The sequence below is a fragment of the Perognathus longimembris genome, chromosome 10 (genome assembly GCF_023159225.1).
Source record: "Perognathus longimembris pacificus isolate PPM17 chromosome 10, ASM2315922v1, whole genome shotgun sequence".
NCBI lineage: Eukaryota > Metazoa > Chordata > Mammalia > Rodentia > Heteromyidae > Perognathus > Perognathus longimembris.
Genome location: NC_063170.1, coordinates 23,208,909 through 23,227,598, shown reverse-complemented (window position 1 = coordinate 23,227,598; position 18,690 = coordinate 23,208,909). Strand labels below are relative to the sequence as shown.

The 18,690-nt window shown below is 33.3% G+C and overlaps 1 protein-coding gene across 4 annotated transcripts in view; it reads right to left on the bottom strand.

Annotated features, from left to right (window-relative positions):
- Nucleotides 1-18,690, bottom strand: part of Rpgrip1l (RPGRIP1 like) — a 94,817-nt gene that overhangs the window by 61,283 nt on the left and 14,844 nt on the right. For all 4 annotated transcript variants that reach the window (XM_048355588.1, XM_048355590.1, XM_048355592.1 and 1 more), the window contains 4 exons: nt 12,246-12,351; nt 9,826-9,972; nt 8,427-8,500; nt 2,583-2,722 (listed from right to left, as the gene is read on the bottom strand). In XM_048355588.1, coding sequence (XP_048211545.1) covers nt 2,583-2,722; nt 8,427-8,500; nt 9,826-9,972; nt 12,246-12,351 — 467 coding nt within the window. The remainder of the gene's footprint in view (nt 1-2,582; nt 2,723-8,426; nt 8,501-9,825; nt 9,973-12,245; nt 12,352-18,690) is intronic.

Below are 18,690 nucleotides of genomic sequence, written 5' to 3'. Positions count from 1 at the left end.
TTCAAAAGCAAGCCCTTAAACACATGCAGTTAATTTAAGCATTAACCAAATGTGGACTGCATTTACATATTCTCCCCAACATATTCACACAATCTGAAACTAATTTGTACCTTGAATAAAGAGGTGAGTATTCTCTAAAAATAATTTGCCAGTTAGATGAATGACTACAAAAAGCTAGGGAAACATCTCCTGGCAAAGAACACTTGACACATGAAAAGAGAAAAGTGTGAGGAGACTTCAAAGTAGAATTAAACAACTGAAAACTGTAAAAGGGAACTTAATCAATACTGAAAGATTCCTTTAAGTAGATAATTTCAAATTTTAACTTATTATTTCCTGGAAAAATGGCTAAATGCTGTGTTATTTTTTAATGAGTTATTGTAATGTCTTTAAAAAGAAATAAAAACTAAATCTTTAGGCTGTAAATTCAAACTATTCAAAGAAAACTAACTGTAAAGTAACAGTTCTAGCTGTTCTTTTGAAAAGAATTAGATAATATCAAGATTTGTATACAGAGATTCTGCTCCTCATACTTAAACAATGAAGGTACTTAAATACTCACCAATGGAAGATTGTTAAACCATCTATGGTACATAGATGATGACATACATTTAAAGTTGTACTCAAGGAACCATTTTACAGCCAAGTGTGGTGACACACTTTTTCAATGTCAGCTACATTGGAGGCATAGGATGATTATGGTTGGAGGTTAGTCCTGAGCAAAAATGTAAGACCCTATCTGAAAAATAACTAATGCAAAAAAAAAAAAAAAAAAAGGTGGGAGCAGGACTGGATGTGTGTGAATCAAGTGGTAGAATTCTGCCTAATAAGTGCAAGGTTTTGAGTTTAAACCTCATACCCCCCCCCCCAAAAAAAGAAACACTCAATGGAATGATTTCACAAATAGTAAAATATTAGCAACTTGAGGCTTGTGAAATTAAGTGATTATTTAAAAGAAGTTTTTATTAGACTTTCCTTCCACCCTGCAGTATATATGAATCATTTCAACATTTAGAAAAGCTCTTAAAGGATGAGAATAGACTAGATTAAAAAAAATATGAAGATAGACTAGGCAAACTTAAATACCTTAGCAATTATAACACTTAATAAAGTTCTCAGAATTAATAAAAACAATACACAGATCGAAGAAAACACTTAACAAGATTTTCTTCCCATAGACCAATCAGATGTGTAGAAGTCAAGAGCTTTAGAATTCTTGTGGGGGAAATATAGAAAGGGTAGAAACAAAGAGGTTTATTTCATTTCCTTTTCTTTTAGGAATGAGCAATCTATTTGCTTTTGGAAAAGAGTGAAGAAATACAGAAAACTATTTCCTTCAGCAACCAGGAATTTACTGAGCAACTACTGAGACAAAGCACTCTGCTAGGTATGTAGTACTGCACATTCAAATCACGAACATGGAACATTTTAAACATCTACTTGGTGAGAAACCATCACCATTTAATTCACTCACTATCTGCTAGAAAAAAAAATCAAATATTCAGTTGTCAAATTTAATCACTTGGTGAATACATATTGACTATTATTTCATTACAATAAAGGCTTACTGACAATAAGAAAAAATTCTGACTTCAATTTTACAGGTTGGCTGATTGTATTTTTGAGGTAGGGTCTTTCTATATTGCCCAGGCTGGCCTTGAATTTATGATTTTACTATCTCACCCTCAAAGAGTGCTGGGATTATAGGCCTCAAGTGTTGGGATAACAGGTATTCATCTGGTTGTATTGAACCTTTGGACATTCTCATGCAACTGAATTGCCAATACTCAAAAAGAGCAATGTTATTATTTCGTTAGTTTATCTAGCTGGTGGGAAACTGAAATAACTCTTGAATGAAATAATAACTAATTCTCTCCCTCTGTGCATTTGTTTGAAGTGTACATGTGTACATGTGTTATAATACACTACACCATGGACATCTTTATTTACAATTATTGTGGTTCTATGAGACAAAAAGTGACATCTGTCACTTACAATATGAAGTTTACTGATGACTATTTTAGAAGGGACATTTAGGCAAAGCTAGTGATACTTACATTGTCACTAAACAGTTAGATGATCTCACTATCAGAGATCTTTTCTCCTCACCTATGAGTAACAGCAAGCAACTACTTTGGCCACTTTGTCATCTGACACTGCCACTCTGTCAATCTGATATTGCTTTGGTTTATCCCTTGCTGTGTTGCTAGCACCTGACATATTATATCCTTACTTAATTATTGTCAGTTTCTCCTTATTTGTTTCAGTCACTGCAGTGTCTTCAGAATTTAGAACAGTGCCCAGCACATACTAGTGCTCAAAAAGTATTTGTTGACTGCTGAAAAAAAAAAAAAAGGGCTCCGAACAGAGGAAAATTAAACAATCTGAATAAAAAGTAACTTGGAGAAAAAGCAATTCTTTTGGGAAAGATGCTACTCTGAGAACAGGAAATTTTGAGCTGCCAATAAATTCATGCAAGTGGACAGCTGGGAATACAGGCTGTGTCCCAGGATTCAGCAAGGCGGCTAGCAAACAGTAGGCAGCACTAATACTGATTGACTCAACAAGCCCAAAATGAGTACCTCTTTCAGTCTTTAATCTGTCAAGGACTTCGGTTTTGTCGGTTAAGTCAGATTTTAGGGCAGTCTCAAGCTGAGCAATCTGTACTTTCAGCTGCTGTTCCTTTAACTTCCATTGCTCTTCCTGGGCAGCACCGAAGGCACTGAAAAAAACACACGTGACACGCAAGGAAAGCCTGGAAATCAGCTTCAACTGAAAATAATAATGAGCAAAGCTTTTAGTGGCACAGAGACCACTGTCATCATGTCTTAGGAATTAAGTAAACATATGCTGGTGTGCTGCTGTTGAAACCAAGGCGCCTTTCTCAGGCTGCGGTTAGGGAACATGAAAGAGTCTGAGGGATGAGCAAAGGAACTGGCCTTAATTTAGAGCTCTACAGTCAGAAAACTTGGCAGCCTGCAGCTTTTGTGGGACTAGTAAAGGAATTCAGATACTGTACACACTCCAGAGGAATCCACAATTCAAAACCTCAGCAACTGACACCGGGCAGAACCATTCTCTCCCATTTATATGCCCTCTTGTAACTGAGAAAATAGCCTTTCTCCCTGTTCTTGAATTTGGTGAAATTTCTAGAGTTTGTGATAAGACAAAAGTACTGGCTACAAAATGAAAGCATATTGCACCATATGGCAGCAATTCTGATATGAATTAAATAGTCATGATAATGTGGTTCTAGCTAAAAAAACCACAAAGCAATAGACAAAGAACAAACAATTCTACTTGTAACAAACACAGGATTGGCATGAAACTGGTGTCCTATGCTTGATAAAGTATGAAGACAGAATTACTAATCCTATGGCTGGGAACATGGGTTAGTGGTAGAGTGCTTGCCTAGCATGCACAAAGCCTTGGGTTCAATTTCTCAGTACCACATAAACAGAAAAAGCCAGAAGTGATGCAGTGGCTCAAGTGATAGAGTGCAAGCCTTGAGCAAAAGCAGCTCAGGGACAGAGCCTCAGTGAGTTCAAATCCCAGGACTGGCAAAAAAAATATATTACTAATTCTCAATAAAAGTACAGCAGTTTTAATTATGATTAAAGTATCAGAAGGAAATACCAGATTAAAAAACATAACTGAATGGTACTCAGAAGGCATAAGATAACCAGTCATTTACTCAATGATTCCTGGATGCTGGTCTACATAACAGTGCTCCCCAGCTAGTAGCATTGCCACTCAGGGAGACTGAGAAATGAAGGACCTAGAGCCCAAGAACACATTTTCACAAAGCTCCCCAGGTGATGGCCAGGTTTGGAAGTACTGGTCTTGATGCATTTCAGCAGAAAACCATTATCTGTGAAGCTTGATATGACTGAATAATCGTCAGCAGCTTTGACCCTTCTACTTATTTTAAACACAGTAAATGAGCTGAAAATTTACCAAATCTGGTTTTCTACTGATGAAGAAGTAAATGGAAAAGAGACATATTATTGATAATTGCCTTTAATGTTGCTCCCAGCTAGTCTTGAGGTTTTATTCCAAAAGAGATACTCTGGAATAGCTTTTAAAAGAGCAACACTGTGTATTCATTTCACATTCTGAATATTTTTATTGCGCTTACAATAATATGACATTGAAAATAAATGGAATCCTAGAAGCTCCTCTAAATATAACATCTGTTTCTTCTATCATTGCTCTTATTTCATATATGGAACTTTAAAATAGCATGGATTAAAAAAATGGCATGGATTAAAAAATGGCATGGATTTGATATACCAATATTTGAAGTTAATTTTATCAAATGTACAGTTACCTTAATTGAAATCCAAATAACATATGTGTGTATATATATATATATATATACACACACACTTTAAATATTAAAATCATTCCTTTGCAAAAAGAATGTAATTTGTGTCTGGCCAAATTATATCTATCAAATGTACATACACATGCATGAATGTGAATATATGTCTGTGTATATGTCTGTGTATGTATGTATATGTCTTGTATTAAAAACATACATTACTAGAAAAAAATTAGCATGATGAAACAGGCACAACTATACATTATATCAGATGCCAAAAATGAGAAACAGTAGTGTTCCAATAGCATTAGTACCAGAAAAAAGATCACCAACAGCTAATCTGGCAGAAACATCAGAAGCTGTATGTGTTTAAATTAAGAACAATTTAGCAGCCTGGTTTTTCCAAACCCACAAAATACTAGTGTAAATCAGCATAAGTCAATCTGAATTTAGTCCACTGCTATCTTCCCTCTAAATTTAGGATTACATTCCACTGGAGTTTCATGAGGAATTCCTTTTGAATTTACTGTATTCCTCTATGCTTGGAGCCATCTGTGTAACTATAAATGGTGAGCCACATCTGGCTCCATTTTCTTTGTAAGGGCTGTATACATGATTAAATCTGCATATGAGAACAGTTTTGAAGAGCTTTTTATTCATGAAAATGTTGTCAGATATTGCCATCAGTGACAACTATGGGAGAATAAGAGTCTCTGTACCTATTTTGCTGTCACATGATGTTACAAGAGTGATAAAATGACAGTATGTCCTGGAAGGCCTGTGCTGTTGGTGCCTGTGGTCACTGGCATGTCAACTGGCATTCAGCATACTGTACACACACACCTTGATCAAAGAGACAATAAGCTCAAAACAAAAGGCCAAAGATTATTCTCCATCCTCAGGTCTTCTTTTTTCCTAACAGAAGAAATTTTACTTATTCCAATGTTCAAAGACATTGAAGCAAATTTTAAATCATCCATAAAGAAATCCATAGGTACTTCAGTCAGGAAGACTGAAGGAGAAAGGTCCTCTCTTTATAAAACAAAAACACAAAAAGTCTACAAGTGATCTGATCAGCAGTGCTCTTAAATTTCAAATATTGGATGAGTAGCACAACAAAAAATCTGATCTACTTAATTCTTAAAAGGGTTATAATAATCTTCAAAAACTAAGTAAAAATAAAAAAATACATTAGATCAGTCTTGTTCTTGGGGTAAAGTCACTTTCAAGAGTTTTTGGGGCTGGGAATGTGGCTTAGTGGTAGAGTGATAGCATGCATGAAGCCCTGGGTTCAATTCCTTAGTACAAACAGAAAAAGCCAGAAGTGGTGCTATGGCTCAAGTGGTAGAGTGCTAGCCTTGAGCAAAAGAAGCTCCATGGACAGTGCTCAAGCCTAGAGTTCAAATCCCAGGACTGGCAAAAAAAGTCTCTGGACCCAACTTCAAACTAACTTGGAATTGGATGGTAGTGATGTGTGCATGTTTGGATATGTGCAAGAGGCTTTAAAAGTGTGATAAAAACTACATTTTATAAAGTTTTCTAAGTTATTTATATATATATCAAATTTATTAGTTACAGACCCTCAAAGTTATAGTAACATCAAAAATGGAACACAGTTTTACCATCTTATGGTATGCAGTCTCTCTCTGACTAAATACTTAATTGCAAAAAACTTATTCTGAATTTTCAAATTCAACATTTCTTAAACTTAGGTTTTGGCATTATATAAAAAATGCTTTAGCATATTAGAAAACTCATGCTAACATGAGGATTTTATCTTACCACACGATTCTCTAGTATGTCGTATGTCAAGTAATAAACACATTCAAAATTTCATTTGAGAAAGGATGAGAATGCAATCTGCAAATTACATTTTTTTCTCCTGAAAACCAGCCAATTTTGAATAACAAACAAATGCTCTTTTTAAAATATACCACCAGAATGACTCCCAAGCAAGGAGTATATGTACTTTTTGATAAACATTAGCTGCTAGCAGTGCTGAATAATAGTGAAATGAAACAAAAGGGCTGTGAAATAATCTTAGGGTTATGGTGCCTTTGAAGTTTTTCCCACCATGCTTCTGAAAACATACATTTGTAAAAAATCAAATTAGTGAATTTGATAGTTCTATTACTATTACATGTACTGTTGGGTTTGTGCTTACATGCCATTCATTTTTTAACATTAAATGTTTTGACACTCATTACACACATTTACTTCTATGTACCTCATATAAATTCAAGTATAAACAACATACTGAAGTCTGTTTTCAGTGTGACAGAAAAAAATAGTTGCTCAGGCATAAAACAAAAAAAAAGCCTTCAAAGCTAGATTTACACTCTTAGATCATCTTCTAATATGGAAAGATAAAGTTTTATGGTGATTAAGTAAATATGAGAAAAACATGTCTTGTCAAAATTCCATTTATGTATTAGTCCCAGCTAAGTCTGATGCTTTTTATTTCAGGAAAGTATTTTCAGTAAATTCTCAATTTAGGGAGAAGTAGAAAATTTAGGAGGGACAAAGGGCACTTATTTTGAAATCACAAGATGTTTAAGACAAATAGAAATCTATTTCTGAAAGTATGACAGTTCCCTATTTCATGTGCTTCCCTTTCACATGAACAATTTTCCAGCACAACTAAAAGACACAGCGAGGCACCAGGGAAAAAAATTCAATCTTTAGAGTTGAAAGGATGTCCTCTAACTGGAGTCTTAGCATTGCTGTGTGACTCTGCTCAAGTCTCCATTTTTTCTGCAGTCTCAATCTCTCATTTATGAAACACCAGATAGTTATCTCTTCTGCCATCTAACCGGGGGCTGTGCAATCTGTATGTAAGCACATAACTAAATAACTTTTAGATTATAATTAAAAATCCATGCATTATTCTATTGAGATGGAAATATAAAACCAGAGGCAAAATATTTAAGAAAAATTAATTACAGTTGATGAGTAAGGCACCAGAATAAACCTCAAAGCAAAATGATCTGGGAAGAGATCCAAAGCAAATTCCACATAAAGATTTTTAGCTAATTCACCTTGTTGGTAGGCTCTAAATACTACTTAACATGGTATCCTTCGGATGGTAACCCTTTAATACTGAGCCATTGTAAAAAGTCAAAATTGACACTCAAACACTATAAATGACACAAATAACTGAAATAATTATTAATTTAACATTAACTTAGGTAATGTATCAAAGTAAGCAAAATAAAAGCTACACCTACACTTCTTTAGGTAGATTAATTCAAAAGTGTAAATTTAATTTATAAAACATAACATATAGTTAAAAAGTTAGATGTATTTGCAGCTTACATGGTTATTTTCTGAGGTTCCAGTATATAATTGATAGAAGAGATTGAGTATCTGATATATATTTATTATGTATATATAAAATATACAGTATGTTTGCTTTCATTTAAACCTGTATTTTCCCTTTACTAGCACATATACTGAAAATACTTTTAAAATTACAAAGAGAGAGATAACTGTATCAATCAAATTTAGATGCAGGGGGAAAATTTTGTTTCTAACCTTACCAGAAGGAATTTCTAAAATACCATAACTATGAAGCAGATTTAAGAACCAACATTTAGCATTTATCTTGGGCTAAGATAGCTGTGTTTCTCTCTATAAGGAACAGAGAGAACACCTTTGTTCTTTCCAACATAATCATTCTTGGGTAATAAGCCCAGTGGCGAGACAAAAAGAGACTCAACTATTACTTCAGGCCTTTAAGAGTAAAAAATTTCTCTCAAAGTTATTTCATTCTGTTTTATCTTGTCTGCAACCTGGATGTTTACAATATCCACATTCCAAAGTGTTATGAGGACTTTATTAAAGTGAATACAGACTGCCTAGCGGTGTCTGCTAGGCCATAGTTTGTGTTCAAGAAAGGGCTGCTGGTTACTGTGACAAAATAGGATGATTTTTCTGAGCAGTAATAGACTACTGGAAATTATTTTTCATTTGTAAAACACATATTTCTTACTATCCTCTACTCTTAATTTTCAATCAATATTACATATTCTGACAGTAAATGCTTTGATTAAAAAAACAGCTCAAATAAGAGAATGAAAGAACACATGGAATCATGATTTACCTGTTATAAAGTTTATCATAGTTTTCCTTTAAAAGTTCTCGTTCCTTTTCTAAATCATTAATTCTATCCTGCAGCTAAAATGAAAATAAAGTTACAAAGAGTTTCCATAGTATAACAGTTTACACTTTAAACTGTGAAGATAAAATTACAAGTTAGGTGACTATCATGTAACAGTACATAAGGGTAAAACAACTGAGAGAAGATAAAGCGTTTCAATCTTGACTTCCGAACTGCAGCTACTAACTAGACCACTTACATTGTCTGTATTTAATTCAGCATTGATTTTCCCAAGTTGTTAAATAAACATGAAATTAATATTCCTGTTCTAATTTAGTAGAAACGTACGCACGGCTTTATGGCAACATGTGCTAGGACTCAATAAAGAATGTGTTAAGAGCATGCTGTTAAGTCCTGGGAAACATAATATTTTTTACTTTCCACCATGATGAATTCCATCATTATGTGCATTTTGTATTAATTTTCAACTGACTCATAAAAATAAAGGGATTAACTTTTCTTGAACTTCATGGTTCAAACAAATTGTGTCAATCACTACTGAATCTGAAGGTACAAGTTCTCATGTTACCTGAAATTTTCAAATAGTACATAAATAAGATTATATATAATGTTTTATATATGAACAATATTTTTAAAAATAAACTTGAAAGTCATAATTACATCTTTATGACTAAAATATAGATTTTATACTGTATATCTTTATGACTCAAATACAGATTTTTATATTTTAGCATTTAAGGTATTATTCTTAGATATATTTTGTCATTGCAACTTTTTCCCTAGATAAGAGTATTTTTAAAATTCATCGCCAGTCACAAAATTCTATTTGGATGCTAGTAAGAGACAGCAAAAGCTTCTCCCCAGAATAGACTAGAATGAAAGCATGTTATTTTACTTCGATTCTCCTTAGGAATAAGTTTACTGATGGCAGAAAAAAAATTGGGCTACTTGGGAGACATGAGTAACAACAAAAATAGGCAAATTTTCAAGAAACTTCTTAGAAAAAAAAGCTCAAATAAATCCACAAACTTGTAGATATTATAGAACATAACTGTTTCCTCAAAAACAGATGTACTTCTATAATTTTGTTTTTGTGTGTGTCTCAAATGACTAATAAGCTGTCATGGGTGAGAAAGTTAAGTTCCATAGGCAATCTGGCATTAGATATTATGTTTTCATTTTATGCAAGGATCTTCAATCCTTCAGATGAACAGTAGAACTCAGACATTTCCAAGTATGGTGGACATGGATTTGCCACTCATATATTGTATTAACAACTATATTTTATTCAAACATCATATATGTGATTAGAATTTTGAAGTATAACTTCAAAGTAGTGAAGTTTTAATGCAACAATTGGCTATACTCTTTGGAAGCTTACCTCTTCTATTCTTCTTTCAGAAAATGTCATGGAATGTAATTGTTTCTCAAGACTGCAACATTTTAAACGTTGTTCTTTGAGTTGCATATTTAGCTCATCTCCATTTGCCATCAGTGCATCATGGCTGATCCTGAGAGTTCTTTGCTTCTAAAAGTAAAAAAGAGAAAACTGAAGCATTATTTTTCTATAATGCTTTGAAATAAATTACTATAGCTTTCTCCATCAACCTGCCTTCCACAATGTAAGTGCACTACTTATTTGATATTGAACAACACTTTCAACCTAAGAAGAGGAAAATAGTTACCTTATACAGTCACATAATACAACTTCCCTGTCCTTTATTTGATAGCTTTAACTTGTTTATTGTCACTAATAAGTATATTGGTTTTAGCAATAACGTTTTTCTTTTTACTATGGTTATAATGGTTGGACATGTTGTCTAAAAGTGCTACAGCATGGTTCAAAAATGCTGATTACTGATGTGTACTAACAGAATGTGCTATCTTACCCAGTAAACAGACTTTAATATTTAGCTTTTGCTATTATCAAGTGAAAAATTTTAATTCAGTAAAATAGTTATAAGCTCTTCTTAATCTTAAAAGATGGTCTATTTATGAAAATGCTTCAGTCAGTTTTATACAATTAAATGTCACATACTTTTTTTTTAAGTACTCATTATCTGACTTACATAACTGTATCCCCTCTGTACATCACCTTTACAATAAAATTAAAAAAAATTTCCATAGAGATCATATGGCCATAACATGCAATATCTTATTATACAACAATTCATTTAAGTTCTACTGAAAGTTTTCCTATATTATTTCAAACAAATGGAAATGAACTATGTTAACTTGTGGGCAGAGATGGGAGAAGGAAACTAGGGAAAAGCAGAGGAGTGATACTGTTCAATAAAAGTAATGTACTCATTATCTGAATTATGAAGTGATAATGTCTTAATAACAATATGTTATATTAAAAACAAATATGGCTAAGATTGAGGAAGAGGGAATATGGCTCAAGTGGTAGAGCACTTGCCTAGCAAGTGAGAGATTCTGAGTTGAAACTTCAGTACCATTGAACCTACCCACTACAGTAAACTAACTAATCCTTCCCCTGAAAAATAACCGCCCCCCCCCACACCCCAACTAATAATACATACATGCATGGATGAGACACATAAACTAATAACACTAACAGTAATGATAAAACAACAATGACAAAAACGCCAAATATGGCTATTTTAGCTACATCAGTTTAGTTTTCATTAATCCTGGAATTATTGTATACTATTATCTTTGGTGAACTTCCTATAGGCCTTTCACTTCATTGAGGCTCTTGGCTTAAACTTACATCTTTGGGGAACTGAAACAGTGATTTATCTGTATTATGACAGATACTGTTATTGTTGGTATTTACACAAATACCCAAAGTAACTGTTAATGTCAAAACACTGATAAGAGAATTTAAAATATTCTTTCAACTCCTTAATTTTTCATCTTTGAAACTGCTTTCAACTATGTGTGTTTTTAATTTTCTCTTTTATCTAACTGCAGATCGTGCTATCATTCCCACTCCCCTTATACAAACTCACACATTTGTATGGAGGGTAGTTATTGAAGGAAGTTCCTGCTGCACTACACAGAATATGACTGAAAAATACTGAACTTTTAAAGACAACAGTGAATTTAGGCTTCAGATAACCCTATGCTTTATAGCAATTTACTGCCTTTCCTGCTTCAGTACTTCAAAGAAAGTAATGCTTAGTATAAATTCTGCACATCTGGAATATTTTGTAGTTCATTAATTCCAGAGCCTATGCTAATTATTCAGTGCCAAGAACTAGGAGGGCGCCGATTTCTGTGGGGCCATAGTGATATAAAAAATAACTATGAGGTTGAAGAATCACTAAGTATTGTCAAACTGAATTGTTAAGTTTTAAAATAAAGATATTGACAGATGACATTGTGGATACTCAGATGTTTTCTGATAATGGTGGTGACCAAATGAAACCATAACAAAGCCTACTTCAAAGAAGGATTTAAAAGAACATGATTACTGACCTATTCACAACTCAGGTCTATATTTGATCTTTAATAAATGCATACAACTGAAGAAAACACAAATCAAGTGAGATCTCCAGCGATATGAGCCCATAATAAACTCAGGGAAAAGGGTTAAGAATACATTTTAATGAGATACTTTATGATTGACATGTTTATAAGATGATGGTGATTTATAAAAATAATTCATCGGTTAATTATTAAGTTACAAATAATATGTGAACAGAAATTACACAATTGAGAATAAAATGGGCAATCTTAAAATTACTCTTTACTGTTATAATTTTCTTAAAGATACAACTTTACACTATTTTTGGATCCTTTTCTTCTATATATTATAATAAAATATCACAGTACCTCTTGAAGCTGAAGAAATTTTCCTTCCATTACTGAAAGAGCATTGCTTTTCTCAACTAGCTGTTTATGAAGCTTAATCATTTCTACGTTGTCCCGAATATTTGATCTTCAAAATTGCATTTAAGAAAGAGAGGCAAAAGTGAAAAAATTCAAGTTAATCTCAACTTTTCAGTTAATGTTACCTGAAAAAATATTTATATACTTGCTTATAAGTCAGAGATTTTCAGATTATTATAAATGTAAGACATTTATTATTTAAAAACCAACCAAAAATCATTCTTAAACTTGTATAAACAAGTCATGTGTGAACAAAGTCACCAAACCTGACAGTAATATCCTTTGTACAGCAAATAATAGTATGGATTTAAAGTCACTGTAGAATATCCTGAAAGATGGCATGAAAAGACATCAGTTTTTAGCATAGAAATGTTCCACCAGTACATTTGACATTTATTTTAAGGAGGACGAGTATGAATGCTACTTTTCCCTAAAAGAAAATATGCAACATAGCCATTTATATTCCTACCATTCCCTTGAAGCAAAATGGTATCATAAGATTACCATTTATTGGAGTTTCCTCTTGGAGTTTAAACTTTTCAAAATATTTCCAAAAAAAGTGACTTAGCATTTTATAGTAATAATGCCCAAAGCTGGCATTTAAATATGTTGCAGATGTGCCTTTAGCTGCAAGAGATTATTTGATGTCCACAGGGTACATAGAAACCCTATATGCTGCAATACTATTTTGTATTTTTCCTACTGAGATTAAAGCACATGTAGAATTTAACAGGAAGATCTTGTTAAAGGTTAATCATAGATCTAAATGAATACCTGTTTTCAAAAGGCATTTATTTTCTCGACAAAACCGGTCTTTAATGGTTTACATTCAGATGTATTTTTAAAGCTGTGAAGCTTGATTTTTAAGAGTCCATTTTTTTCAAGAAAAATAAATGCACAAATTAAAATTCAGAAAATCATTTCAGTATTTAAAATAAGGGATTTTACTTCCAAAACTTATCTCATGTACACATATTGGAAAAATTGTCACAATGCCCTACTGGAACCAGCAAATGGACTACAAAGCTTACACATCTGTAAACCAGCTGAGGACTTGAAATACTTACTTTGCCTCTTTGATATTTGAAAGTTCATTGTATTTTGGCATTGGACAGTCAGTTGTCCTCATGGAGAAGATAAACAAGTCCAAGAACCTGGATCTTGCCCAGGATGCAGCCTTAACACAATGTTAAAATAATTATGTGTCTAAAACATGTTATCTAGCAGTTCTGAACACATATAAAACAGTAAACTCTTTTATTTCCCTCAGTATTACATTCATTCACATATATAATATGAAGGTAAGAATATATTTTAAATAAAGTATAAATATTTACTTTCTATTTTCATCCTAAATATGAAAAAAAATGTTAGAAGCCAAAATATAACTTAATCGTGTTCCTCAGAATTACTCAGTTTGTTCACTCAGTAACAAGTGGCACTTACACAAAGAGAGAATATGATTCAAATAATTTAAAATATTTTGTCATATCTCAGGGTTTTTTTTTCAGTATTGGGGGCTAAGTGGTAGGTAATGTTTCTGTCACTTTGTTTTCAAACAGTTGATATTTTCAAGAAAAATTGAATATATTTTAAAGCAACTATAGCTTAATGTTAGTAAAAAGCAAATCTTAATAATTCATTAGCCACAGAGAGAAACAGGTTGTAAGTTTTAACTTTCTTTCAAAGGCAAAGGAAAGTAAATTTCAAAGATTACAGTGGCTTAATTGTGGATGCTTTGTTGAACATTTTCCTAAACCCCCTATAGCTTCCATTTCTTGTAATTCTGACAAGAGACGTGCCCAGATATTTTACATTAATAATGCCCAACAGCCACAAATATACCATAAACAGAATTTAGAAAATAGCAATAATTACATGGTACCTTAAATAAAAAAGTCAATTTTCCAGAGTCTACCAATTTTGAGACAAAGTGAAATCTACAAGTCTTTAATAATTATTTTTTCAGCATTACTTTGATGGACATTTCATATGATAGTTACTGCATGTTCTTTGAGGAAAGATGAGAAGTTAAGGATAACTTACAGAGATAAAAGTGCTGGTCTGAGATATAAAGTTAAAACCAGCAATGTGGTAACAGTAGTATGGTCTATAAGATGGTATAGTGAGATCACTTCACACCTGACAAGTCTTAATTTTCACAAAGACCAAATTTGGTAATAGAGTAAGGGTGAAAGACAGAAAAGAAGTAAGGACAGGTTACAAAAGAAGGTAAGAGTGTGAGAAAGACATCAGAAGCAATAGGGACTTTATCACTGAATAGACAGTCCCGGGCCCTGATGTTCATGGAGGCAGGCCTTAGGTTGGTCTCTTTTGAAGAAGAGATGTAAGGCTACTTTTATTAGCAATATTTAAGCATCTTCCACAATACATCTAATTCTGCACTCTTCCACACACTATGATGGAACACCAAATCTTTAGGATGCTGACATTCTAAAAAGAAAGAACACTGCATGATAAAACATTCAGATGAACTGTGACAGTCATGCACCAATTTGTACATGCTATATTACACATGGTGAAGTAATTTGCAAACAGATATCAAGCATACTAATTAAGTGCTTTGTAAAATTTCTCAAATTTTTCATCAAGGATTTTGGACAAAACTATAAATTATGTTGGAAAATGCACTTTTTTGCACTCTCTTTTTATAGACATGATTTAAAATTACCATTGACTCGTCTCAAAACTATGAGAGGAACTGTTGGCCCATCTCTAGATTAAAAACAAACTAAAATAAATTAGATTTCATGTTGAAAAAAGTAATCCAGCTCAAAAACCTGTGTGCCAAGTTTCTCTCATATAATTTGAAACAGTCAAGCAATAAACTCTGAAAAAGAATTTCTAATGGAAGCCTTGAAAACACTTGACTCCAGTTTTGCTACTGGGTGCCATAATAAATCCAGAAACTTAAAACCCTAGATACACTGAAGGCAAAACCTTCAGTGGAGCTCTGTAATGTACAGTCTAATATAAAAGCTTAAGGAGCAAAAGTCATTGCTCAGCTGAAAGTTTCATATATTTCATTCCCCAGTCGCTCTACTTCTTCAGCCCCAACAACATTTCAATCTTTATTAGAACAAGGATTACAAAGCTAAAAGAAGTGAGTTTTTGAGACTAGTGTGTTATAATATTTAACCTCATTTAGTTTTTTTTTTTCCTTGCTAGTACTGATGTTTAAATTCAGGGTTTTGTACTGGCCAGCACCCAACTAAGTATTTAATAGCAGTTAGAAGCAGCAACTGTATCATAGAAGCTAGGCTGAGACTCTGGGAAGTAAGTAGTTGGGTCAAATTCTTCTAAGACACAAAGGACAGAATCTTTTGAGTAATAGTTTTAGGCTGACTAAATCTAAGGGTTGGGCTGATGAAACCTTAGGGAGGAAATGAGTTGTTAACAGAGGAGAGAACCACTCACCCATGCCAATGTATTCATTTCACAGTTCAGGTAGCTAAGGCTCAGAGAAGTAAAGAAGTTGGTCAGGATTCTTAAGTGATAGAGACAACATTTGAATCGACTTTTAAGAACTAAATTCTTCCCTTTCTTTTTAACTTGCATTTGTCTTTTAAGGTGTCCCTTAGTTTTAACTGTCCTTCCAGTGCCATTATGTACTAATATACTAATTACAGTTAATTGGGATAATTTCTGTGGTTTATATAAAATTTGGTTTAAAAAAAGTCAAGCTATTATCCAAAAACATTCAGATGGACAAGAGTTTCTTAAAATATTACATTAATAATCAAAACACAAGAGTAAAAACATGGCATTGGAGTACAATAGCTGTCAAAGGACAAATTTCTAAGCTATTCAAAACAATGAAACTTTGAATAACTTAGTAAAAAAAATGCCAGATCATCCTTCTGCATAATAACGCTTGCATGGTTATCCCTGGCCCAGTTATCACTTTCATCAGAGAACCAGATGTGCCCTCTAAATTATGAGGCTGGCCATTCAGCAAATCCAAATAGAGGGGCATTCTGCAAACAACTGTCAATGGGCTGGAAAAGAGGCGGACCCCTTCTAGAATAAAGGAAACTTAAAAGACATGACAATTAAATGCAACAGATGATCATCGATTGGATCCCAGATCAAAAGAAAACAGAACAAGACAAGGCCAGTTACTAAAAAAGAATAGTTATAAATGCCGTTGGAAATCTGGATAGAGAGTATGTATTAGACGATGCTACTATGTTCTTCATTGTTAAATGTTTTGAGCAGCTGTTATGTAGGAGGATGTCTCAGTTTCTTGAAGACATTTAGAAGTATACAAGGGGTGAGGTGATATATGTAACTCACTCCCAAGTGGGAGAAAGGGAAGAAAAAATGGGAAAAAAGAAAGGGGGAGGGAAGAACAAGGAAGGCAAAGAGAGGACAGGAAAAAAGGAGAGGAGAGGGGAGAGGAGAAAAGGGGAAAAAGGGCTAAGTACAGCATGCAGAGTGTAGAAAAAGGCTGTTGTACCATATGCAGATATGCCAAAAGGTGAATAGTATGTGACTGCTCACCATACTAGTCTTTCCACTTTTTTGTGTTTGCTGTTTTTCAAAATGAAAAACAAAACTGGGAGAGAACTTGAAGTATTAGGAAGTAATCCTGTCTGTGCAGAGGGGACAGAGTGAGCTCCAAGGGCAAGCTGTTTCTTATAATGCATAGCTACAAAATGCCTCTTGGTTTTAAGGTTTGACAGTCCACTGTCTGCCAAAGTAAAGAGGGCAAGTCAGTGTCTGAAATATATATGAGTTTAATTTCCTCCCCTGGGACAATAAGACACATGATTTTTAATTAGGAAGGTAAACACCCTATTTTTTTAAGTATAAACTAATTACATATTGCTAAGAGTATAAATATTTTGGAGTTGAAAAGTCAATAAAAGGTAAAATCATCCTGATTTTAACATTCATATACATGTGTTCACTGGTTACTGCTTTGCACTTAATTTAAGACAGCCTTTTTAATAAGCAGAAAATGTGCATTTTTATATTGTTTAAATTTTAATGTGAATTTTTGTTCAAAACAACAGACATTCAGGCTACTTGTAAATGATACAAGATTTTTTGCTAATGAGGCATTATGTAGAACATATGCAAAAATCACAACTAAGCCTTCCAAAATAGACCACAACAACAGGAAAAAACATGATTTTAATAATAAAGAGCAGCACTGGGCTTTTACTTCAAAGCAATTAAGGGATTTGGATAACCAAAAGTTTATGTCAAGCTGATGCCAAACCAAACTGGTCTATTAAACACATACTACGGAGAGTTTCTATAATATTCTATGAAAGGGCTCTTTGCCATAAATATCAAGCTTTGCCATTCGAAGATTACAACTATGTTAGGTTCATGTTTGCGAACAAGGGGTCCAACATCCAGATCAGACTTCTAGAATTTCAAATCTAAAATAATGTATCCATGAAGGAGAACTTCAAATATGTTTTCCATTTTATGATTTTTTTACAGTAAATTATACCAAGTTTTTCTCTCCAACATTTTTTCCAATAGTTTTCTGTTCATTTAAAAAATTGGTGTTACACAAAATTTTGAGTTACATGTAAACATTAAAAAAAAGTCTTGAAGATCCTTATTTTAAGTTACTTCTTCAGCTTAAAAAACGCTTTTAGGAGATAATATGCTATTTACTATTGACATGTTTTCTTCTAAGCAAATAATATGTACATTTTCATTTTATAAAATCTGTAAGGTACGGTACCAATTGATTTACTTCTTCAGCTTCTGCAGTAGAAGTTCCTTTGCCTATAGAATTAATTTTGTTTCTGGCTTTAATTTTTGGTGTTGCAACAAAGGGCTGCTTTTAAAAAACTTTTTTATGTGAATAATATTGCTACTAAGAAAAGCCTTAGTCTGGGTTTTGAGGTAAACTCTTCTATGTGTACATGACGATGCCTCTTGCTGGCAATATTTACTGTAGAAAAGCATGTATCCTGGATTATTGCTGCTGCTGCTCTATACTAACATTGAAGATCTTTTGGATTTCTTTTTCAATTCACACTGAAAGGTTAGGACTGACATGTTTATTTCCATCTGGGATATAATCTGGGAACTTGAGCAATATAGCAAGGAAAGGAATCCTTGATAGCTTGTACCTAACAGCTAATAGAGATGGGCCCCAAACTTGAGTTTGGCTCATGTGAATTTTTATATCTAGATAATGTGTTAAGTATGGCTGTTGATAATTGTGCTACAATACCATTTTCGGTGCCAAGGTATGTTCTGCGGTACTGTTCTCGACAAGAAATCATTTCTTGGTTTTCCAAGAAGGCACAGTCTCAATCAGTTCTTCCCAGGGGACCATGGTTAATGACTAGGCATTCAAGCTGGTTTAAGGCCAGGGTTTAAATTACATCCTCTA